The sequence below is a fragment of the Procambarus clarkii genome, chromosome 57 (assembly GCF_040958095.1).
Source record: "Procambarus clarkii isolate CNS0578487 chromosome 57, FALCON_Pclarkii_2.0, whole genome shotgun sequence".
Lineage (NCBI taxonomy): Eukaryota > Metazoa > Arthropoda > Malacostraca > Decapoda > Cambaridae > Procambarus > Procambarus clarkii.
The window spans coordinates 14,160,108-14,186,109 of record NC_091206.1 but is presented as its reverse complement, the minus strand read 5'-3'; the positions used below and the strand labels follow the sequence as shown (position 1 = coordinate 14,186,109).

The following is a 26,002-nucleotide window of genomic DNA, read 5'->3' as shown; positions in this document are numbered from 1 at the left end:
CTTTAGTGGCAGTATCCTGTTTCTTCACAGGAAATAAAGATATCATTTCTAAATACTAATCCTACATACTTGACATATAGTTATAGAGACTTATCTTAATTAGTTGATGATTCTTGGAGGCATGTCTTAAGTAGCATTAAAGAAGACAGGTCCAGGTGTTGTAGGTTCAGTGCCAGATAATATAGGTAATGAACAAGACCGGTAGGTTGAAACTTGTGCTCAAATCAGTGGGGGATAGGCTCAGTTGGTTGTGTCATACCCTTGCAAATTTCCACCAATTGGCAATCCTCTGATATAAACCAGGATCTACAAACAGTCTTGGTCCAAATTCTCCATTAGAGAATGTCCGGTACAAGCAGCTGTGTTAAAGGGGTTGTCTCTCGAGGCTTTGTAGCAATTCTTGCCTGCCTGGAGGTGGGCGATCTTGAGATGATTTCGGGGCTTTTTAGTGTCTCCGCGGCCCGGTCCTCGACCAGGCCTCCACCCCCCAGGAAGCAGCCCGTGACAGCTGACTAACACCCAGGTACCTATTTTACTGCTAGGTAACAGGGGCATAGGGTGAAAGAAACTCTGCCCATTGTTTCTCGCCGGCGCCTGGGATCGAACCCAGGACCACAGGATCACAAGTCCCGCGTGCAGTTCATCATCCACCACCATAAGGGGGATTGCTACTTATATTTTATTTAATTATTTATCATTGGTTTAGTTAATTCTGTTACTTCCTTGTTTATAAATTTGAGCCTTTTATGTTGTCTGATAATCAGAGTTGCACTGTAACATAATGTATTTTAATGAAAGTTTAGTGCCAAGTAAAAATCGGTGAATCTTATCGGTCAACCGTTCTTATTCTAGACCCCTGGTTCTAGGAACGTGTAGACCCCGTAGTGTTCATAAGGTCATGTGAATTTTACAGATTAGTGCCTATGGATTGACCGATTTAATAATAATCGGGAAAATGTATGTATATTTAACAATTTATTAAATGAGTGAATATGTATAGTAGAATCATTTTTCCATAGCTGTTATCTCATGGAAAATAACTTGGGTTTTTGAGGCGTAGATTGCAGCATATCTAACTTGGCTATTAATTAAATCGAACTGCAAGACAATGTTGGCACTGGACAACACAAATTCATGAAACTGCAGGAATTGAAATTTTGAGATCCTTTAATTTGCTGCACAGGTAATTAATCATATTAATCTGACAATTCTTTTTGCTTACTTATCATGTAATTCTTCATTTCGGAGCAAATAAGAAATATATTAAGATGGCCAGTCAACATAGAAGAACTAGAGAAGAGATTTGGCATCGAAAGAGGGACACCCTCTTTCCAAACTGGCATCTCTTACACTTGTAGATAATGTAGTACATCTGATTGGCCTACCTACCAAAACACAACCTAAAGTTTTATGTAAATTCTTTGCTGATGACACCAAAATCAGCGTGGAAATTACCTTGTTGTATGACATATCACAGCCTCACAATAAACTAGTCGCCTTCGGCGGCAACAATCAAGTCTTGTTTACAAGAACTATGCCAAGGAATAATAATCATACATGGTGTTAACACTTGTAATAGCGTCTTGTAATCATTACACCACTGAGACCTGCTACCCTGAGGTTATGCATATCTTGAACTTCTAAAAGTGAAAAGTGAAAATATATCTAGTTTGATTTCTAGTTGCATAAATGTAAAGTTTATCTTCATTAAAATAAGTAGTTATGAGCAAATGAGTATAACACAAGTTGTAAAGTAGTTATGAGATTTAAGTATTTTACTATCATGAAATGCCATATTATATTCACAAATGCACATCTTTCCAGCTCACTGGGCAAGTTTTCCGTGGTTCGGGGCGCAGTAAGAAGCAAGCCAAACACTGTGCAGCGGAAGCTGCTCTCAGGTCTTTTCTTCAGTTCCGCAATGCTTCGGATGCTGCTGAAGCTCTTGGAATAAATATTACCGCAGTGCAAGACTTCACTAGTGATGTATCGGAAGCAGGTTTTGGGGCAAATTCAACTGTGGGTGTAAGTGTGACACATGCCAAGTATCAACTTGGATTTAATTTTAAATTCTTTTCACTTGTCTTTTATGCATGTGTATAACTGTGCTGCCTCATTTTAAATTCTTTAATTGAAATCTTGTATAAAAGTTTTGCATTATAATTTCATTTGGCCTATTAAACATAGATTTATTGATGTAAATAGAATAGCAGTGTGTGTGTGTGTGTAAATGTAAAATAAAAAATAAACTTCTAATTTATATATAAACAGGGTTTTGTCAGCAGTAATTGGTTCCAACCTTTGCAGAAATACTTGGCCTGAACTAGGTCACCTGCGACCATTAATTTCCAAAAATGGTCATGCCATTTTGTTTTCTTCTCTGCAATCGCTTGTGCTATTTACCATTTTTTTGACCTCTTAATTTGAGTTTGTGCAGAATTCTGACAAACATCCACAGACATATGTACACACATACACAGCCAGGTGCTCAAACTTCTCAAAAGTGATTGAGGATATATACAGAAAATTCTAAATATGTAAAGTACTTGATAAAGATTCCTGGTATTATTTTAAGCAATAATCTGATCTGCCTCTAGAGTTAGGAGTTCAAACTAGACAGATGGCACTCTTTCCCCACCCCCTCCCACAGCACTTGAAAGCCTTTGCGAAATGGTGGCGACACTAGGAGGAACTAGATATGATGAAAGAAAAGATATTCCCTCCCCTCTCCCCTCAATCAACCAGGTTATTGAGGCAACAGAAGAACTTTCCAAACCCCTTTGCTGTAGTATTTAACTTCTCATTGGTAAAGGTAGAGCATCCAGAGTCTTGGAAATTTTCAAATGTAGTTCTAATGTATAAAAAAGGGCAGAGAGAAAGCTGCTGAAGTACAGACCAGTATCACTACCCAGTATTCCTTGCAAGTTACTAGAAGCTGATATGAAGTAGGCTCACAGAACACTCGGCATAATTAAATTTTTTATGAATCGTGAGCACAGATTTAAAAAGGAAAATCTTTCTTGACAAACTTGTTAGTGCTGCAGTAAGATTACAGAAATCGAGAGAGAGAGAGAGAGGGTAATGGTCAGGATTGTATGTGCCTCGACTGTCAGAAAGCATTTGATTCCATTGCACACAGCCCCTCCTGAAACTTTAAATATTGTGGTGCTAGGAGTACTTGAAATAAGGAGTGCTAGTAGGTGATCATGTACTTCTCAGGATGGAAGCAAAGGGTTAGTGAAAGAGATCAGAGTGAAGAGAAGTAATGAGCGGAGTATCCCATCCATGCTGGAGCCCATCCTGTTCCATGGCAATGGCCTGACGATTAAATTAATCGGCTCCTTGAAGTCAATGTTTTCAAATAATGTATCACTATCCGGCAAGCACTGCTAAGTACATGTACATTCACTAAAAAAAATTCATACCTATACACCAGTATTTTCATTCACATACACACACAAATCCACATTAATTTTAGTTTTTGTCTGTTGTGTGAGTCCCATTATAAGAGTTTAAATAGACATAATTATTTATAAAATTTCTCATTCTTTGTATATTCAAGTCTGACCGAAGTTGGCTAATTTGGCACATTTTCAGGCTTCAACCCATCACTCGTGTGACTAAGTAAATATACAAACACGCTCCCATAATGAGCAAGGGTGTTGTGTAGTCTTTAGCTTTACTGAAGTTATTGTGGTCATGAGCAAGAATGGATCTCCTTTTTGTCACAAATTGGTTTCTTTAATTTCTTTGGTATGCTTCTTAAGCGATTACTGCCATATTTTTATTAACCATTTCTTGTATGGTTATAACTGTGGTTATATTAGGTTTTAAGAACATTGTGAAGTTAATATAGGGTATTTATGTATGGATCAACAAGTGGTGCATTTTCGTACACCAATTTTTAACGAGGCTTTTGCTCATCGTTGATCTTGAAGATCGGTGGTATTGGTATTCGAGTTTCTTGTAATTTTTCAGTTTGTTGCCATTTTTTTTGTAAAGCTTTTTGGTATTGTTGTAGATTTCAAAATGCATTTTTAACAGCTCTCTAAATAAATGAGTTATTTTGCTCTGGTTAGCATTAATTGCATTATTGCAAAACTCGTTCACACAACTTTGACTATCTTTTTATTCACAGGCCATTTGTTTTATGGCATGGTTTTATTGTATTTTTTTTGTCAATAATGCTTTTCCATCCTTTCCATGCAATTGCCTTCCTGTATACAAAAGTGGGAAATGATGATGGTTCTATTGGCAAAAATGGACCTCCATTATCAAATGGCAAAATCATTATCAATACTAAAATACGCTTGTAAAGTTTTGTACAATCTAATTAAAAGTCAGTAATATACTAAATATGTATTGGTTAATGTATAATATTTTAAGCTTGTAAAAGTTGCGGTTTTCTGCGTATTTAATTATGTATGTAATTGTTGTAGGTGCCATATTCTCTTATTTTGATTTAAAAAATTTGCATAATGAGGCACTAGCAAATAACTGTAATACATTTTCATTGTGAGGAAAACAAAACATTCAAACCTCTAAATATTGAATAACCCTTGGAGACTGCAATTCTCTCAGTTCTGGGTTATCATTGTGCAGTTCTTAAAATATTTAAAAAAAAAATTCTTTCATGGATTGATAAAAGGAGGCTTTACCTTCAGTCTTAAATGGATCAAGTAATTACGTACTGTGTACAGAGAATAAGGGATATGGGAATATGGGAGCCGAGCGGACAGCACGCTGGACTTGTGATCCTGTGGTCCCGGGTTCGATCCCGGGCGCCGGCGAGAAACAATGGGCAGAGTTTCCTTCACCCTATGCCCCTGTTACCTAGCAGTAAAATAGGTACCTGGGTGTTAGTCAGCTGTCACGGGCTGCTTCCGGGGGGTGGAGGCCTGGTCGAGGACCGGGCCGCGGGGACACTAAAGCCCCGAAATCATCTCGAGATAACCAAGATAATAAGCTGAACAAATTCATACTTCATATGGTGGCTGCACAATTGAATGGAACCCGCTTGCCCGAATTCTCCAGGCACAGGTACTACTGTCTGTACCGTAATGGTAGTACATGAGCTTGGTGAATTCATATATGCAGGTTTGATTTCTTTGTTCGGCTTCAATATTTTCATAGATAAATTACTTTTGTGATTTCATTATGCAAATTTGTGCTTCCTTATCTGAAGTATGAATTTGCTAGATAATTTGTTGACAGCTTTCAAGTAATTTTACAGTAATATTTAGAATTTTAATTTAAGCATTGAAAGAGGATAATGAGCTAAACAAAGGATGGAAATGCATTATAGGAACGAAGGGTAAAGTGATCAGAAACAATGCAATAAATAACCATGATTTTAATTTAAATATTGTAAACAAAAAACATCCCTTTAAAAATTAACTAAAGTTATTGAAGGACTGGGTGAACCTGGCTCGTGTTCATTGCTAATAGCTTCCACACATGATAGATTTTCAGGAAACTGTTCACTGTTCTAGTGAAATGTTGACAGCAGCACCTAAGTTGTTTCCCTGATTAGGGGTAAAGTAATTTTTCTCTTGTACTTTATGTAATTGAAGTGCATTTGAAATTGTCACCAAATTTCCATTAAGCATATGGGTAACGGCTTCCTTTTAGTTGTATTCAGTTATTTCTTGTCTATTTGTCTTGGAAAATATCTCTTTCTATGTGATAAATGGTGATGCTTTTTTTTAAATATGTGAGGTAAGCTGGATGGTAAATTGTAAACATACCAAATCTAAATGTCGTAACTTTGTTTCTTTAAAAATCTTTAGCTTAAATCTTCACAAGCAAATAGTAAAATTTGCATAAGAAATTTATTAACGAGGGAACTCCAGTCAGTTTATAAAGCTCTTAATGAGTGGAACACCGTAAAGGCATACGAAATACATAATTTAAGTGATCGTATTTCACGTGAGAATGATGTAAGCACTGCTTCACATTCATTTACCTAGACCTTTAATGGGTAAATTGTCCTTTTCATATTGGATCGTTGTTCTAATTAGGTTGGTTCTCCATCACTGCCTAGAAAGTCGTGTGTTGTGCAAATTTAGCTAGTGTCTTTGTGTATATCCTTGGAACAGTAGTCATTGTGGATGCTTTTTTTTTTAGCCCTTATAATTTTTCATCTACAGGAGTAGGTATTTAGTTACTGCCATTTTTATTTCTTATGGCATTTCCTTTCTTCTTGCCCATGCTCAATCCAACCCATGCTGATGGGGGCTGTATATTTGTTGGTTGCAAAAGTGGTGGCGTGAAGCCTGGTGCCAAATGTTATTTCGGTGTGGCCTAGTGCCGTCTTAAGGGTGCCAGTCCTATGGCTTACAGGAGGTGACATCGACAAGACCAACAACTACTCCAATGGAATCATCACCAGCTTCCACCACCACTTCTCCCTCTAAAACAACAGCTCCCCAAGGACCTTCACAGACTTCGAAGAACCCTATTATGCTCTTAAATGAGTTAAGACAGGGTGTGGAGTATATGTTAAAGCAAGAATCAGGAGAACCTCATTCCAAGACTTTTACATATCAAGTCACTGTGGATGGGCAGCTTTTTGAGGGTACAGGTAAGAAAATATTAAACAATATTTAATTAGAAACTTTAGAATGTTTTTATTAAATTTTTGTCTGATTACTAAACATTTTAATTCCAATAGTAACTTGATTTTAAATGTATGTATCGATGTGCTTAGTAAAGCCTTGTCTTGTATATTAATAAATCTTTATAGAGTTGAGCAGAGTACCAGAATTATTGTTGTCGAGTTGAAGGTTGAGAATTTCTTGAACAACTTAGACTTCTCATTTTATGATCACTTTGCAATACTGTCTTTGCCCATCACTGCAGTAATTAATAAAATATTCAGGAGCCCTTGTCAGGTGCTCAGAAAATCAATGATGGTCATGCATATGTATTAGCATCTAAATATACATGGCATTAGTACTTGTTAATGATGTTAATAAACTGATTTGTGCATACCAACTGCAGCACATTCCTCTCTGAATGGCACACTTCAGAATCTTCTATCAGTTACTTGCACAAACTGTGGTGTTGAAGATCTGTGATCTCCCAACTCATTATATCCACCTAATTGTATTCACCCCAATTGTGCTTGTGGGGGTTGTGCTCCAGCTCTTTTGTCCTGCCTCTTGACTGTCAATCAATTGGTGTACTGTAATTACCTAAGCGTAGTTACAGGATGAGAGTTATGCTCGTAGTGTCCCGTTTTCCCAGTACTCTCGTATGCTTTGAAACATAAACAGACTTTGAGAAGCCCCGTGGTCATCACCCTAGCCCTGCCATGAAGATATGTTTAGATATTTCAGGATTTTCAATTTGTTTTTCCTCTGGGTTTTTGCAGTAATATTATTCAATAGTGTGTCATTTGAGAAATTTGTATAATATGTGGAATATTGGAATGGGCAAGTATTTTTGTCACTAATATGCACACAATATTATATTTACCAGGGGCCTTGTAGCCTGGTGGATAGCGCGCAGGACTCGTAATTCTGTGGCGGGGGTTCGATTCCCGCACGAGGCAGAAACAAATGGACAAAGTTTCTTTCACCCTGAATGCCCCTGTTACCTAGCAGTAACATGGGTGTTAGTCAGCTGTCACGGGCTGCTTCCTGGGGGTGGAGGCCTGGTCAAAGACTGGGCCGCGGGGACACTAAAGCCCCGAAATCAACTCAAGATAACCTCAAGATAACCTCAAGATATTCTTAGAACATTAAAACGGTGCTGTTATTACACTGCATTTACACATTATACATAATGTATATAGTTTCATTTCCCATTATGAACCAGAAGCCGTTCTGGTGGGTGAAATAATCTTGCAACTAGTTCTCAAGAGTTCAATTTACCTATGTATGTTTTGGACAAAATTGTAATGGCATACAATACTTTTTCAGTGTCAGAGTAGTTAACAGATGGAATGCATTAGGCAGTGATGTGGTGGAGGCTGACTCCATACAGTTTCAAATGTAGATATGATAGAGCCCAGTAGGCTCAGGAATCTGTACATCAGTTGATTGACAGTTGAGAGGTGGGACCAAAGAGCCAGAGTTCAACCCCCACAAGCACAACTAGGAGTACAACTAGGCAAGCACATTGAATATATTATATATACAGTACTAGTACTTGATTTTTTTTTTATACAATGGGGCAAATGTGAATCCCTTTGTACATGTGAGACAAATAAATCTTGCCCAATACTTCAAATCGCCCCTCATTGATTCACTTGGTGGAGGTCAGAAATGGGAAGATTGTCCTAGATTTACACAGTTGTTTCAAGTGTTAATTTTGAGAGGGGGTTATTACTGCGCCAGGTGTACAGCCCATCCTCATAAACAAAGGTCAAAGTCCATTCCATGCACCTGCCAAACCCCCTCTGTTTATGAATGAAAAACGGTTTACACACTACTCACAATTGATGAATTTTGAACACTTCCGGAACAAGAGCCTCGCTGGTGACGCGTTCGAACCACAATGCTGTAAATGCTTCACCTGCGTAATACAAACAATCGCCAACAGAACCTAAACACTTAACCTAACCAATGCCTAGCACAATATGCTAACATATAAGAATATCATATTTGAGAAAATTCCTGTTTGGAATGAACATGTTAAAATTTATGAGTGCATCTTTGTAGTCGACTGCTGGATGGAATGGACTTGGTCTGTGGACGGGTTGAGGTATAAATGGCTAGGTAGTGGTGCATAAAGAACTAGATCTCGCTCCCTTATAGGTAGGTAAATACGTGATGCTTTACACTTTTTCTTTGCATCTATAGTAAGTAAATGACCTGCTGCTTTCAGTGGTACCATTTAAAAAAAGAAAAAATTGCAATTTCATGAACAGATTAAAGTAAAAAATATATTGCATCCATTTTCTAATAGAAAATATGGTCCCAATAACTTTATACCAGGCTATAAATTAAGTCAATATGAAAAGTCAAGCCTGGCCTCGAGCCGTGCTTGGAGTAGAACAACTCCCAGAACCCCAGCAAGCAGGTATGGCAGGAGACGAGAATGTTGAAGGCAGAGAGGAGGCCGGAAGATCAGTATAGTATACAGTAGATGGTGGAAGAGGCCGCTAAAGACCTTGGAAATCGGAAAAGATAAAATGAATGGGCATCACATTGAATCTGAGCTGAATGAGATTTATTTGTTTCCTCCAGTCCAGATGCTGTATGTTCTGTCATGATTATTGATCTTTGTGGGTTACGTTTGTTATTGTGGCTTCAGTGGGCTGGTCCAGCCTTAATTTTCGGATGTTGATTTTTTATTGTGCTAACTTGATCCTGTTCCTGATCTTTCATCTCTGTTGGTTGGAAGCCAGGGGCCAGATTCATGAAGCAGTTATGCAAGTACTTACGAACCTGTACATCTTTTCTCAATCTTTGGTGCCTTTGTTTACAATTATTAAACGGTTAATGAGCTCCGAGGCACCAGGAGGCTGTTTATAACAATAACAGTTGATTGGGAAGTTTTCGTGCTTGTAAACTATTTAATAAATGTAACCAAACTCGTCAAAGATTGAGGAAAGATGTACACGTTCGTAAGTACTGGCGTAACTGCTTCATGAATCTGGCCCCAAGGTAACAGACTGAGAGACTCCACTGATGTGTTCATGAGAATTTGACCGATGTACTGCCATTTGAAAGGGAGGCAGGTGGCAGATATTCTGGTGTATTATGTACATATCTTTAGTGCTTCTTTCTACCACTCTACACTTTGTATTGGTATGCCCTTCCCGATCCCCTTTCTCTCTAGATTGAGGTTGATTTCTCCACCAATTCATTTAATAACACCAGCATTCTAATGATGGTCGTTACTATTTTTTTGCTTGTTGTTCCAGTTATGCTAATTAGCATTAACCCGTCTAAAGTTTGACAAACGTGGCATAATGTGTTCAAAATTCCTTCGGTATAGTATTACAGGGACATCTAATTTGGCCACTCAGGCGTGGCAAATAAATTCAACCTTTACTGCAAGGTACAGTAAGTAAATAATATTTTTAAGTATATTTAATGTATGTATTTTGTATGCATTATATGCATATGCAAGCTGCCACCAATTGCAAGCTGCTATATGAATTTTTGGCACATAGCATGTAAAAATGCTTGAACTTTGATACTAAGCCATGCTCTTAAATGAGTGATCACTTTAAAATGCCACACCACAAATTCTATTCACATGAAAAGTTAATCTTGGCACATGATGAGTATAGTGTGTATATATATCTGCATAAAAACTTATCTTTTATGGCTTGAAAATCACTCCCCTTAACGTTTTGCTATCCGCATTTCTTTTCTCTATTTGGTGGAGGCAGTTTTTAATTTTTGTAAACATTTTGGCTCTCTGTAGAAATGTTGGTGTGGTGGGGGTAATGTCTGCACCTCTCTCTCTCTCTCTCTCCCAAGCCCAGGTAATGACGGCTGAATATGCTCGCTAATGTGGTTCAGCAATAGTTGTCATTTGCAGTGCAGTAGCACCTCTGTAATCTAGACAACTATACATGGGACTAAAAAAAAAATAGGGGGTAGGGGGAGGGTTGTAAATTGTTCTCCATTTCATGCATTAGGATTTTGTCATTATCTGTACCAGTATGATTTGTAATTTTGAATACTTTACAATAAACAAGAAATTCTGATGCCTTGAAGTTGACTTTTATTGAAGTTTATCATAATATTTGCATGGGGATAGATGGATGGATATATATATATATATATATATATATATATATATATATATATATATATATATATATATATATATATATATATATATATATATATATATATATATATATATATATATATATATATATATATATATATATATATATATATATATATATATATATATATATATATATATATATATATATATATATATATATATATATATATATATATATATATATATATATATATATATATATATATATATATATATATATATATATATATATATATATATATATATATATATATATATATATATATATATATATATATATATATATATATATATATATATATATATATATATATATATATATATATATATATATATATATATATATATATATATATATATATATATATATATATATATATATATATATATATATATATATATATATATATATATATATATATATATATATATATATATATATATATATATATATATATATATATATATATATATATATATATATATATATATATATATATATAATATTTTTATTTATTTATTTATTATTTATATTTAATGTGTATAAACTGTAACATAGCGCTCTGATTTACTCCTGACCTCCAATCGCCATATGCAGTTTTTTCCAATTGGATTTGCTAACTAATTTTAGTCGGTGCACCAATGCCATAGTATTTTTAAATAACTGTGCAGTTTAGGGGTTAAGGCTTCATTGGCTATATTTTCATGTTCATCATTCTAAGCATTTTGTTTAATGCCTCAACAGGAAACAGTAAGAAGTTGGCCAAAGCAGCAGCTGCTCGTCAGGCATTAAGCAAGCTGTATGGAGTTATTGCCTCCACACCTTCGGCTGTTCTTCATCACATGCCCATCTCTAATATGCCGAACATCCACATGCCTCAAACAATAGCAGACAAGATTGCCAAGTAAGTATGATGATTAAATTATTTAATCTCTGAGCCCTTGTGATTTTGTCATTTACTGTGTGTTCTTTCTTTCTTCTGACAGGCTTTCATTCAGCATTATACTATAGTCTCATTGCAAAATATGTGGATGATACTAAATAGTCATATTGTTTTGAAGCCGTCGGTATTTACAATTGTAAAACTAACATTCGTTTGGTTATTGGGCAGTGTAGCCCCACAATTTTTTAATGTTTATCTTCGTGTATGTTAGACTGTGTTTTAAATACGTCAAAGTTTTTATATTAATGAACAAATTTACTTTTTTTTATATTTTTAAATTTTTTATAAGATTTATATTTTTAACTTTATGTGGATGATTCCATAGTTTTATTTACCACTATTAAAGGGGGGGGACAAATTTTCCCATAATAATGGTCAGTACAACTTGTGGTAAATCAATTTTGAAACTTGAGAATCGTGTAAATACATGGAAGGTACTGTATTAAATATTAAAGAAGTTGTTCAAGACTTGAGAGACAAAAATTTAAATATGCAGCAGTATGTGGGCCCATTTCTCAAGAAATGCACAAGAATAAACTGAAAAAGGTGCAAAGACATGCTACAAAATGGCTTCCAGACCTGAAAAACAAGTTAATAAGAGAGGTTAGAGGCATTAAAGGAAATACAGGAAATGCAAAGAAAAGAGGGGATGTGATCACTGCGTACAAAATAGTAGCACGAATTTACAAAGATGAATTCTTGAAACTTGCAACTTCAAGAACATGTCATAAATTCAAGCTAGTGAAATAAAGGCGCTGAAAAGCTATTAGAAGGTTCTCTTTTTGCAAACAGTAGTAGATGGTTGGATCAAGTTACGCAAAAATGTGTCGGACTGCAAAACATCAGTAGTTTGAGTGTGTTGTATGGCAAAGTACTTGGGTCGTTACACATACAAACACGCATGCAGGCTAACATGGAATAGTCGAGGTGACAGAGCACAGGGAATGACTGATTGAAATAACAGGGCAGCATTGGCTATAAATGGACTGTTTGCTCAACATACATTATAGTCTCTCCCATGTGGTAAGGCAATGTTAACACATCTCTTCTTAGAGCTACTCTTGCTTTACTTGCATGTAGCTTATGAGGAAAGTACAGCTAGTGACTCCAGTATGGCTGGTGACTTGCCCGGTATGCAGTGATTTAAATTGCATATCCTCGCAATTCCCTTGCGAGGGATACTTCAATTGCGCAAATCCCAATAGGGAGCCGGTCGGCCGAGCGGACAGCACGCTGGACTTGTGATCCTGTGGTCCTGGGTTCGATCCCAGGCGCCGACGAGAAACAATGGGCAGAGTTTGTCACCCTATGCCCCTGTTACCTAGCAGTAAAATAGGTATCTGGTGACAGTCAGCTGTCACGGGCTGCTTCCTGGGGGTGGAGGCCTGGTCGAGGACCGGGCCGCAGGGACACTAAAGCCCCGAAATCATCTCGAGTTAACCTCAAGATAATCCCTCTTGTTCCCTTGCATGGGAACAATAGGGATGTCCATTTTAGATGGTTGCAAGCATAAGAGTGCCCTCCATTGTAAATGCTAGGGACCTACTCCATTTCTTGAGTTATTTGCATATGCTTGCTTAGTGGCATTTGTACTTTAGCTGGAAATTTGCTCCTTCACCCAAAACAAGATGGGACTAAAACAGGCCATGGCTTCATTCCATTACCCAGTGAAAAGAACTCTGAATTTGTGCATCCATTTAATAATAACTTTGAGCTAATATAAGATAAAGAGCAGAAGGAACATGGCATAATATGATGATGCAGTTCTTTGTATAGTTTAGTGTATTTACTGTCTGTTGATATTATTACAATATTATTCTAACATTTCAGACTGGTTTGTGATAAGTTCTCGGCATTAACTTCTGGTAATCCAACACTTGCCAAGCGGAAGGTTCTGGCAGGTATTGTGATGACGAATGACAAGGACCTCGACGACATGAAGGTGTGTGTTCAGATTTATGTACAAAATAATTTGCTTCAAATAACTGTGACATTCTTCGTGCTAGGAGATTTCATTTGTGCATGGTGCCTATGTTATGGAGACCAAAAGAGTATCAGGTGTTATGGGTAATATCCAAGGCCACTGTGGGTACTGTCTTGACGACCCCATAACCCCCTCTTCTGTAGTTACAGAATGAGAGCTGCGCTCATGGTGTCCTGTCTTCCCAGTGCTCTGGCATATAATGTTTGGAAACTACTGACGGTTTTGACCTCGCTGTTTTCTTGCATAACTTGTTCCAACCTTCTACCACTCTGTTTGCCAAAGAAAACTTTCTAATGTTTCTTCGGCACCCATTTTTCCTTGGCTTGAATCTATGGCCTCTTGTTCTTGAGGTTGCTGGGTTTCAGGAATTCTGTCAATTTGATCAATTTCCGTTATTATTTTGTAAGTGGTGATCATATCGCCTCTTTTCTGATATCTTCTAGGTTTAGCATAGTTAACGCCTCTAGCCTCTCTTTATAACTTGTTTTTTTCAGGTCTGGAAGCCATTTTGTAGCATGCCTTTATACCTTTTCCAGTTTATTGATGTTCCTCTTGAGATATGGGGACCATAAAACTGCTGCATATTCCAATTTTTGCCCTAGAAGTGTTGTGAACAGTTTCTTTAGTATTTCACCATCATGTGTATGTGTGTGCCTTCTAGGCCAACTACTGACTATCAACAGGATGCAACCCACAACATCTGTTTAACTTAACAGGTACCTATGGATTGCTAGGTGAACAGAAGCAGCAGGTAAAAGAAAGTGTTGCCATCAACTCCCACTTATCTGTGTTCTGGTGTCAGATCAGGAGGCCACCATCCCCATCTTGCACAATAAAGACTGGTTGCAAAAGAACTAATCCACAAGGGCCGTGACGAGGGTTACAGCCTCGAAATCATGCTATTGTAATTTGTGTGTACTGGTTGCAAAACTAGCCTTGGCAGGTGGCCGCAATGGATCGTTTTTCGACAGGATCCCTACACCAATTTCGACCTCCCACCCCCCCTCCCACAAAAAAATAATTACAGTAGGAAACCTGAGGAAGCAGACTTTGCGAGGCCAGCAGTTAAGTGCATCCTATGATCCTGAGCTGGTGATATTTAGTTTATACTAAACTTCAGCCAAGGGAATAAACTGCATAGGCCAAATTGATCTTTTGCAGGATAATCTATCAAGCTCCCAACAAGAAGATTGGTGTTCCAATTTAAAACCAATCGTGCAGGCTCAGCTGGAGCTGGCTTTTGGCAGATTGACCAGGATGCTAAAATTTCCTTGCACCACCTGTATACAATTGTTGAGTAGACAAAACAGGGAACTGGGTGCCCGAGAGCCAGTTGTTAAGGCAGGCCATGTGTGCACACCCCATAATTGCCACACCACGAAGTGTGATGAATGTATTAGTGGGGAGAAAATATTGGAGAATAGTCTACCTGTAGTCTTTTATGGCACTTCTTCAAAATTAGTTCAATTGTAGCTATTCACTATATTAATGTGGTTATCTTGAGATGATTTCGGGGCTTTTTAGTGTCCCCGCGGCCCGGTCCTCGACCAGGCCTCCACCCTCAGGAAGCAGCCCGTGACAGCTGACTAACACCCAGGTATCTATTTTACTGCTAGGTAACAGGGGCATAGGGTGAAAGAAACTCTGCCCATTGTTTCTTGCCGGCGCCTGGGATCGAACCCAGGACCACAGGATCACAAGTCCAGCGTGCTGTCCACTCGGCTGACTGGCTCCCTGTGACTGTTAGCTTACCCACCATACACTGTGGTGGCCTACCCACAAAAATTTGGCAACTCTATGTATTGTCTTCGTAAAAAATATACAGTACATAAAATGTATTATCCATTTTAGCAAAGAATGCTGTAGTCTTATCGGATGTCATCCATCGCAGTCATCGCTGGCTGGCTAACGAGAGAGAGTGGATATTTGAGACTGGGCAAAACCAGTAACTAATCGCATGCATTTACAATTTTTCCACACAGCTGCTGAGATGGGCTGGCTGTCTTCTGTTATGAAGATTAGTGTCGCCCAAATGGCACCCGGTTGATTGGTTGACCAAACAATTGGTTTACCACTGCAGTCCATTCCTGTTCCAAACATACACTTTTATCCCTGGCATGAATTTCTGTACCCCCTTATATGATATATACACTTGTATCCTCCACATGGTCTCATGACCTACACGCACTGGTGCATGTCTATCCCTCACTGCCATACACTCCTATCCCCATCCTCCTATACAATCCTCCCTCCCTTTCCCCCCTTCCTCCTTCTCCCCTTGGACTCCTATCCTGCACAAGATAAAAGATTGTCCAGAGATTTGCTATGTAGCTGTTGCCAGATAATGAGCTATGATGGCAGATTCGTGGAATTCAATCTATTGATTCTGGAATAAAAGATCAGAATTGATACTATTGCAACACTTATCTAATCCCCTCGGTACAGCATTATAAGGTGAACAGTCTTTTTTTTTTAGATGAAGGGAAGTAGAATGAGGGGTGGGGGGGCAAGTTGAAATATGAATGGAGTTGGCGAGATATTAGAAAATATTCATGTGTAATTTGGGTAATAAACAAACGGAATGAGCTGGGAGCAGAGACCATGGCACTCGCATCCATTCAAGAGCAAGTGCTATGCTGCAAAACCAAGAGAATCGTATAGTAAGAGGAATAAATTAACTCACCCAACCATATATTGATCATTGGCAGATCGTGCCACCTCCCACCTACATGTATCTACTAAATCCTCTCTGACCATATTTCCACGTTATTTATAATGGTTTTTTCCATTGTGGGCTATGCATATATATAATAATAAATATTTATTATGGCCTGACACAGATGCAGTTTGTTTCATTAAGTCAACATTTTCAGTGTTTTCACTTCTTTGTCCAATTGTAATCTTGTCTCTTCATTGATCTTTCATATTTGTATTTCATCAACAACATTTCTTAAAACACAATACACCTTTTTTTTCCATTCAATGTCAGCTTCAGAGGTGTGTTTTGCATATTTCTCAATTCTTCTATCTGCAGTAATGTTCCCCGATTATTTAAGTTTCCTAAATACTTTTTCATTCTTTGAGAAATTGCCATTTGCCTTAAGGCAAGTAAGAATTATGTTTAAATTAATTTTAAACCTTTTTTTACAGACTATCTGCTATGTTGAATACAATTTTCTCTTGTAGGTGATAAGTGTTGCAACAGGCACAAAGTGTATCAATGGTGAGCATCTTAGTCTTCAAGGTCAGTGTATAAACGACTGTCATGCTGAGATTGTGGCGCGTAGATGTCTTCGCCATTTCCTCTATGCACAGCTTGAAAAGCTTGCTGTATCTTATAAAAATGGTTTGTATTTAAATGTCCTCGGTTATTCTTATTTCTTGCTCCTCAATCATAGCTGGTTGAAACTGGGAATGTTAGGGAGGAATGGGTTGTTGAAGCAGCAGGTTAACTCATCTCAGTCTGGCATGTGATAGAGGCCTGTGCTATTGTGCATCAGATACAACCAGACTGCACCAAACATTGCTTAATCACTACACATACCTAGGTTGCTTTGGGTATTTGATTCCTTTTATCACAACCTGCACATTTTAACCCTTAAACGGCGCAGGGTGTATATATATACGCCGTGAGTAACATGTCCCACGGTGCGCATGGTGTATATATATGTATACGCCATAGGGTGCCAGGCATGACTCAAATGGCCCGCGGCTACACAGGGTTCACATCGGCTACCTCAGGGCTCTTGTAAACAGATGCCATGTTAAAAAAAATAGTGGGCAATATTCTCCGGTGTGAGAGTCACAGTACTGTTGGAGCAACCAAGGCTGGCGAACGCCGCATGAGCTTAAATCATTGCTGTTCAGCTTGTGACCACAGCATCGCCTAAAAATGTAAAAATAAATATGCAACTGCTATTATTACAATATTACAGATGACTCCTGACTGATAAAAATGACCAGGATTGTGATAATAGCAGGATTGTTGTGATAATTAACGCTGTGTGGGAGTAGTAATGCTGTGGGAGGGAGGGGGAGGGAGAGAGAGATAGTCGTTTACTGACTATGTGGCCACCTGTTATTGTCTGCATTCACTATACCAGCTCAGTGGTTCTCTATGGTGAACACAAATGTAGATACTTACATATGTGTGTATTAGTGTTGTAATAGCAAAAGTATTATGTTGGGAGGAGCCATTTGGGTGATGGAGGTGGCGTTGTCTGCATGACTTGTCTAACTGTGTAGAGGGTGGCCACTATGCAACCTACAAGATTAGGTGTACAGTTACGGTGCATACAACATGTAGATACTTATATATAATGTGTGTATATAGTGTAATAACACCCCAAACGGTTTTGTTGGGGGAGAAATTTAGTGCGCCTGACCCTGAAAGAGTGAGGGAGGCAGCCGCCAGCCCACTGTGAGTGTAGCGATATCTCTTAGTTCCTGAACTATATCAGCTTAGTTTTACAGATGTGGTGAACAAAACATGTAGATACTTGTATATAATGTGTGTATATAGTGTAATAATTGCAAAACTAGTTGTTTATTGTTTTATGAACATAATAATTGAACCACTAATATGAACTCCATACTTTTGAGTATAGTGATGATTCACACATTTTATTATATAAATCTATCACACTACACACTATTGAATAATATTACTGCAAAAAAACTAAAAAAAATTGGGTAATAATATTTGTGGCAACTCCCACCTGTCAGCTCGGGTGATGCTGACCACCTCTGACAACCACTCTGTCAACGCCCACATTTTGCCAGACTTCCACAGCCTATTGCTCCCAAAATATGTCGCCTATAATTTTTTTTTAATTTTTCCCGTGCTCAGGGAACACAAATTAACATTTTTAGAAGACGAAAAAAAATTTTAGAATTTTTATTTTCTTGAGCACAAGGGTGTAAATCTCCTCAGGACCTCTAAGCAGCTTAAGGGTTAAGGTCAAATAATATTCATGCTCTCGTGTATGCTTTATTCCATTCAAGTTTTAAATAGTTTTAATGATAGCCATTAAAGTTTTGAAATAGTGAAATAATTACAGTATTGATTTTCATTTATGATTGTAAAATTCATGTGATCAGTGCTCCAAATTATTTACGTTTTTATTCTTTTTTTTTTTTTTTTTTTTGTAAACAGGTACAACTTCAAATACTATATTTGAACAAGTTGATGGCCAGACAGGATTCAGAGTTTGTCCCCATTACAAATTCCATCTTTATATAAACACTGCTCCCTGTGGTGATGCAAGAATATTTGCTCCGCACGAAGAGGAAGCTGATCGAACTGACAGACATCCAAACAGACAAAGTCGTGGACTACTTAGAACAAAAATAGAATCCGGAGAGGGTACAATTCCTATTAAGGTATTTTTTTATTAACAATTATTTCATTACTATTTGTTTTTTTACTTTGCATCTGTGTCAAGGGGTAAATGAGGCATTTAAGCCAGGTTTTTTTTTTTTTTTTTGGCTGCTATGTTTAAGACACAAATATGTCCAGTAATCCTGGATTGATTGATTACCAAGTCCTTTGAGTGGAAACTAATGGACATTTATGCCGCCTATTGTTTTTACATGTTCTTCATTTGGGACGTCAATTATTTACACTGGTAGATAAGGATTAAGGGAACTCAGTTTAACAATTCTAGAGAAGAGTACTGGGGGGATATGGTCTCGATGTACAAAATACTAAGGGCAAATGGACGAAGTAGACAATTGGTCTTAAATACTTTTAGAGAGAATAGAAGACAACAGTGGAAGTTACAAATGCAATTGAATAAGAGGGGATTGGAACCACTTATTTAGTATATAGTGGTAAGCAAATCATGGAAGCCATCTTCATTCACAGCTTTAACACTTTGGTGCACCCCGCTCGCCACCCCTAAACTGTGCGATATGGGACTCAGGGTGTCACGGGAGTGCGCGTAAATTCTGAAAAGTGTATACTCTCCAACTTTGTCACCTTAATTCTCGTCCTACGAGATAAAATTTGGTATCATTGTGTTCGCAATAGAATTCTCTACAGCACTAAATGCATATAAACTCCAAAAGCTCGGCTAATTACCCGCAGCAAACAGAGAAAGTGCGAACGAGTTACCCAGGAGCGCGCAAACGCGATAAAATGTTTTCACTATTTTCACTCTGGTCACCTCAATTTTTATCCTAAGTCTTTCATTTTGGTCTCAATGGGTTCGCAATAGAATTCTCTAGAGGAACATTAGCATATAAAATAAAAAACCTGGTCACGCTCCAACTGCCGACGAATTGAAGACGGGCCACGCGTTAGCCGCGAGTGAGTGCTCAGCCGCCTTCCAGCTACACTCCCAATTCCTGCCCTTTTCAAGCCTTTCTTTCGCAATTTTCTTCCTGGAAGGGCCTTAAAGCCGCAGTAAGAAATATAGCCACGGAAAATAGCCGAAATGTTCACACGTTTGAGATGCGAGGGGAGGCGACATTGGTCACAACAGTGGAGCGAAAACAATGGGCCCACGGCATGTGCCAAGCTGCCTGAGGGCCACGAGGCTCAACAAAGAAAATGGGAAGACATCGGCGCGCATTTTAAAACCAGTCCCCAAAAAATCGGATAAAAACCTGATTTTTGGCGATTATTTAAAGTGGATGACGCAATGCTGCGTCATCCCCGGAATTACCGCCAGTAAACGGATGACGCAATGCTGTGTCATGCCCGGGCGAAAGTGTTAAAAGCAAACATACATCAGGTGCAAAAAGCTGAGAGAAGGTTCATATTGTGCCAAGTCTCGCTTCCTGTAGATAATATAATAGGTAAGCAACACCTGCCTTCCTGCCCTTACCATGACCATTACCCCTACCATGATCACCATTACCATGAACACGTCTGACATCACACTCACTTTCCCATTTCCAAGAGCCAGCCCCCTAGGTCCTTTCTTCAACTGTCGGTAGTGGATAAAATTTCACAAAACCCAATGACCTTAGTTCTGTTATTAGAAGAGGTAGAGTTCATGACTCATTGTGATGTAAATGCCCAGTCTTATTGATTCATATTGGAAAATGATTAGGAGCAGTGCAATTAAAAGGGCTGAATCATGTGTACTTTGAATGTGGTTTAAAAATTTATTTCTTGTAATATTTTGCTTTGAAGCATAAACATGGTCACTCAAGCTTTCTGGTAAAATAAGAATTGTTTTTTTAAATATACATGCATATGACATGCTTAATTATTTCATAAATTTTCAGGCTGGTGCAGACAATATCCAGACATGGGATGGAGTACTTCAAGGTGAACGTTTACGGACTATGTCGTGCTCGGATAAAATTGCCAGATGGAATGTGGTTGGACTTCAGGGTGCCCTTCTCTCTCACTTCCTTGAGCCAATATATCTTGAGTCTATAGTCTTAGGTTCACTATTTAGTGCAACACACATGTATAGGTATGTAATTTTTATTCTATCAGTGTGGAAGTGATTGTTTCCTCGTGTCTATGAATGTACATATGTTCATGAATACATGCACTGGAAAATTGGACAGATTGTCTATTCCATTTAAGAGTAATTAGAATAAGAATACATTGGTGAAAACTGAAAATACAAAAGACCAATTAGGATGGAAGTGATGCTATTTCATTGTAGAAGTAATTAACAGATGGAATGTAATTAACTTTTTCCCTTACTGTTTGTATAAAACACTCTTTAGCCTCCTTGCATTTCGATATGACTAGGTGTATGCTAGTTTTAAGAGTAGTCTTCTCTAGTCGGTAAAAGTAGTGGTTTTTACTTTTACTTTATCATTATCTAACCTAAATTGATTTTATTTGGGTTAACAGCAATAGTGCAGCTGATTGTGAGGAGTGAGTTGAAGTGGGATAGGTAATTTATTTTTCCATTGGCAAGTAAAATAATTAAATTCTGATTTTGTCTCTAGCTTAACCGATATTGAAGTAATCAAAATGTACATGTTCGTCTTTTATCTCTTGAGTGTCCTGTTTATCTTCATGAAAATAATAGTATACCATATAACATCAATATCTGAATCATTTTTACAACCCATGTTTGATCTTGTGGACTGATGGTGAACTATATTTGTATGCTTGCAATATTTGGAGCTATGTTGATGGTAGGTATGTGAAGTGATTAAACTCTTTTTATTCTCCTTTTATTCCAGAGCGGTTTGTGGTAGAATAGAATTAACTGTGAGTGGCTTGCCACCCCCGTACAAACTCAACCAGCCAAAAATGAATCAAGGAAGTTCCACTGAATCACGTCAGCCACAGAAAGCCCCAACTATCTCGGTCAATTGGGATTGTGGTTAGTGTTGCTTAACTAATCAAGTTCTTTGTTTTTATAAATAATGAATATTAACATTTTGTGTAAAGTTGTTACATGTTAAATAAAGCCTCTTTATTTTAAAATGTCCTGTACTGTAGAGGGAGACCAGGTAGAAGTCTTAAATGCAATGACTGGACGACAAGAAGGAGAAAGCTACTCCAGATTGTGTAAGAGGCGGTTCCTCTCCCGATTTCTTGAGTTGGTTGATAACCTCCCTACACTAACTGAAGTAGACCCAGGGGCAGCAAAATGCCTCTCGTATGGTGAAATCAAGGCTCTTTCATCTACTTATCAGGTAAGCTTGATTTTTCCAAACAAATTCTTTAAAGCTTGTATTGTTATAAACCCAAAGACTTGTAGAAGCAGTTTGTGCTGCAGTTCCTGTTTTTCTTGCATTGAAGTATGACAAAATTATGGAAAAAGGTTTGAGAAAATATCTAGATCTATTTATGAGGGAATAAAATATCTGAGAATAGGTGCCTCTTAAGACAGATGAAGTAAATAGGTTAGAAGAAAATTTATTAAAGCATTTTTTTTTATAGGACATGGCAAATAATGGGATAATATGTGAGGAGGGTTAGAAAAATGGGGAATGGGGTTAGGAGTAAGGGGGTTGGAAGGCAACCACTCCGAAAAGGTGGAAGAGGACAAATGAGAAAGGTCACACGAAGATATGGTTGTGACGAAATATTTGTATTGCATTTTCTGCTGTGGTCACCACTCACAATGGTGACTTAACATTCATATCCCAGGATTTCTTGTCCAAAGTAAATATTCCTTCTGGTTAGTAGCTAAAGTGATGCATACAATGTTAAAAACCTGTTTTTCTGTTTGCAAATCTGTTGATAGGGTTAGAACACTGAATTTCATATCAGAATAGTAAATAATGAATGTTTAGCCCTTAACTAGTGAAAATGGCCATCCCTGCCTAAGAAAAAAAAGATTAACAAAATTAAAAATATATTTTGTTTTATAGCATTTATTAGTATGCAAAATGTCACAAAACTGAAGAAAACATTAATATGTACCTTTTTACTGGTTGGGAGAGCTGTGAAAGGTTGCATTGTGACGATGTGTGGAGTCATCAACCGACATCCAGTAATGACTGCTGACACGGTCGCTTATAAGATACAACTCCCGTGAACATCACCTTGGATGTTCTTGTGATCATTTATCACTTGTTTTCATATATTTAGAAGTTGAATAAGTATATAAAGTTGAATAGCTAGATTTATGAGCACATAATTTATAAAACTAAGATGGAATTCATTGCTATCTAATGAGGACCTGCTTTCTAGGCCTACAATGTATAATTACCTAAGTGTAGTTACAGGATGTTTGTGTGTTTATTTTATCAGCATGACGGCTTCAGGGAAGCCACTGAGGCTCTACCAGAAAGAGGTGTTTCATTACCTTCAGCTGTATGCTGGCTTTTTCCTGTCTACTCAGTACTGTTATACCATGTACTTCAGTGTAATGTTTGGTGCTAATTTAGTTTGTTGCTTGTCTTTCAGACCAGCAAACGAGCTGTTGTGTCTGCTTTTGGTCGTGCTGGCTTAGGTCAGTGGATTAACAAACCCATGGAAGAAGATAGTTTTTATATGTGAGTATTTCTGTATTGTAATTTTTAGATGCTCTGTCCTAGTTAAGCAAAATGTGACTTTGTTTTTCCTTCTTGATAATGGTCCAAGGAGTGCTGGTCATTTCTTCGTGTACATTTCCTATTTATTTACATACCCATCTGCATGAATATTAGCTTTTGCCAGTCCTAAACTGCATGATAAATTTTGAACTCGTTTCATGCTCTATATTATTTTCCTGAACTGGCGATAAGTCTTATGGGTGCCAATCATTATATCTAGTTTACCCATACAGTAGTTGGTTTTGAGAGTAGTTCTACTCTAATAATTCTGTCACTGACCCAAGAAGCCATGGACCTCTGCAAGGGGCACTTGCAATTGCTTTAATTACTAAAGTGAGAGGCAGATTGTGCAGCAAGATAACTTAATGCCTCTCTAACCCAGCTCCACCTATTTGAGACAACCCATCTTACCAGACTTTGCCAGGCATGACATCCTAGTCCTGTTTCTTCTAACTAGTTTACTTACAAGTGCAACAGGAACAGGCAGTCCCTGTGATGCAGTGGTAAAGCACTTGCTCGGCGCTTCGCGAGCACATTGGCCTGTGTTCGTATACTGACTGGGGAGGATTGACTGGGTGCTAATTCTTAACTGTAGCCTCTGTTCACCCAGCAGTGAATGTGTACCTGGTTGTTAAACGATTTGGTGGGTCATATTCTTGGGAAAGTTAGATTAAGGACCTGCCCGAAACACTATACATGCTAGTGACTTTACAAGAATGTAAGAACTCTTGTATATCTTGAGGTCATCTTGAGATGATTTCAGGGCTTTAGTGTCCCCGTGGCCCGGTCCTCAACCAGGCCTCCACCCCCAGGAAGCAGCCTGTGACAGCTGACTAACACCCAGGTACCTATTTTACTGCTAGGTAACAGGGGCATAGGGTGAAAGAAACTCTGACCATTGTTTCTCGCTGGCGCCCGGGATCGAACCCAGGACCACAGGATCACAAGTCCAGTGTGCTGTCCGCTCGGCCGACCGGCTCCCTTTATATATAAATAAAAAAATATATTGAAGTATGAGATCACACTTGACTCTAGACACAACAAGTTGCCTGCTTTTCCTCACCACCTATTCTTAGGTGCCATATTTTTTTCCCTTGCCATTTTCTACCAATTATTTTTCATCCAGGTCCCCAATTACTGCCGAGTGCACAATGGCGATTTTTATTATTTTTGTTTAAATCTTAATATAAAAATGATTTAGCTCTAAAATGATGTATTTTCTTTGCTGCAGGTAATGTAGCAGAAGTTGCCTAAATGGGAAGAAATCTGCAAGTGAAGCGAGTGTAGCGAGGTTGTTGGTAACGTTGGTCTTGACATCGATGTGAAATTGATCTTACTCGCCAATAAATGTACCTACATCACCACGTTAGCTCAGTTGTATTTGGAGGAATTTTTAAAAGATATTTTTTAAAAACCTATTGATCAGTGCAGAGTCTTTGTGATGCATTGTCAATGCAATTGTGTGTGTTTTTTATGTATTAGCATATTTTATATTGAAAATCTTTAAATTTGCACAGTGTATTACGTGTACCCGGTTCCATAATTTTTTCTTAATTCATGCAATACATTCTTCAGGCATCTCTCTTTTTAAACATGGCTCTCACTGCTCATAAGTTTGAAATCCTGTGTATACATTCAATTATGTTTTCAGAGCTGCTGGTATAGTGTCCATAGTGCTCCCAATTCAAATTAATAGAATAGTTAATAATGCTCCTGAACTTATGATTTCCATGCGCTAGAAATACCACGTGATCATTTTAGAAATGAGATCTACTACATAGCACAGTGATTTGAAAGTTATGCTCAATACACTTCCCGACATTCAAAATTAAACAAATCCAAGGCATAGATTAATATACATTTAAAACTAAACTTCATACTCAAATGCTGCACAAAACTGTTAAGAGTTTGTAACTTGGGATTCATCCGAAGCATTTAATTAGAAACTTCTAAAATTTAAATTCTCGTTTGATAGTTATATATATATATACTGTACTCTATATATTTTTTGTTTTTTTTTTGAAGAAAATTTGTCGTAAGACTTGGATACGAGATTTATATTACCCTTTTAAGATTACTGGATAAGTATATATGATTATAGATGGTACTGCTGTATAAATTAGATTTTCTAACTACAGTACATTAAGGTTTTGACAATGGTAATAGTGTTACTGTGACGGTGTAGTGCTATTACTGTAAGAATACTTCCTTCCCATCTGTATTTCTACAACATTTCCTTTCATACATTCTAAAGTATATTGCTTTTGTTGAGTTTAAGACAAGGTTTAGATTACAGTACTTACTCGTCTAGTGAGGAAAGATTAGGTTTTAATATGAAACTAAAAGTCTT

The 26,002-nt window shown here is 37.6% G+C and overlaps 1 protein-coding gene across 6 annotated transcripts in view; it reads left to right on the top strand.

Annotated features, from left to right (window-relative positions):
• Adar (Adenosine deaminase acting on RNA) overlaps positions 1 to 25,699 on the top strand; it is a 153,900-nt gene extending 128,201 nt beyond the window's left edge. For all 6 annotated transcript variants that reach the window (XM_069306307.1, XM_045725315.2, XM_045725316.2 and 3 more), the window contains 11 exons: positions 1,825 to 2,025; positions 6,343 to 6,583; positions 11,504 to 11,663; positions 13,533 to 13,644; positions 16,873 to 17,032; positions 18,842 to 19,068; positions 20,923 to 21,116; positions 21,847 to 21,989; positions 22,109 to 22,305; positions 23,525 to 23,613; positions 24,884 to 25,699. In XM_069306307.1, coding sequence (XP_069162408.1) covers positions 1,825 to 2,025; positions 6,343 to 6,583; positions 11,504 to 11,663; positions 13,533 to 13,644; positions 16,873 to 17,032; positions 18,842 to 19,068; positions 20,923 to 21,116; positions 21,847 to 21,989; positions 22,109 to 22,305; positions 23,525 to 23,613; positions 24,884 to 24,887 — 1,728 coding nt within the window. In that variant the 3' untranslated portion in view covers positions 24,888 to 25,699. The remainder of the gene's footprint in view (positions 1 to 1,824; positions 2,026 to 6,342; positions 6,584 to 11,503; positions 11,664 to 13,532; positions 13,645 to 16,872; positions 17,033 to 18,841; positions 19,069 to 20,922; positions 21,117 to 21,846; positions 21,990 to 22,108; positions 22,306 to 23,524; positions 23,614 to 24,883) is intronic.
• The last annotated feature ends 303 nt before the right edge of the window (positions 25,700 to 26,002 follow it).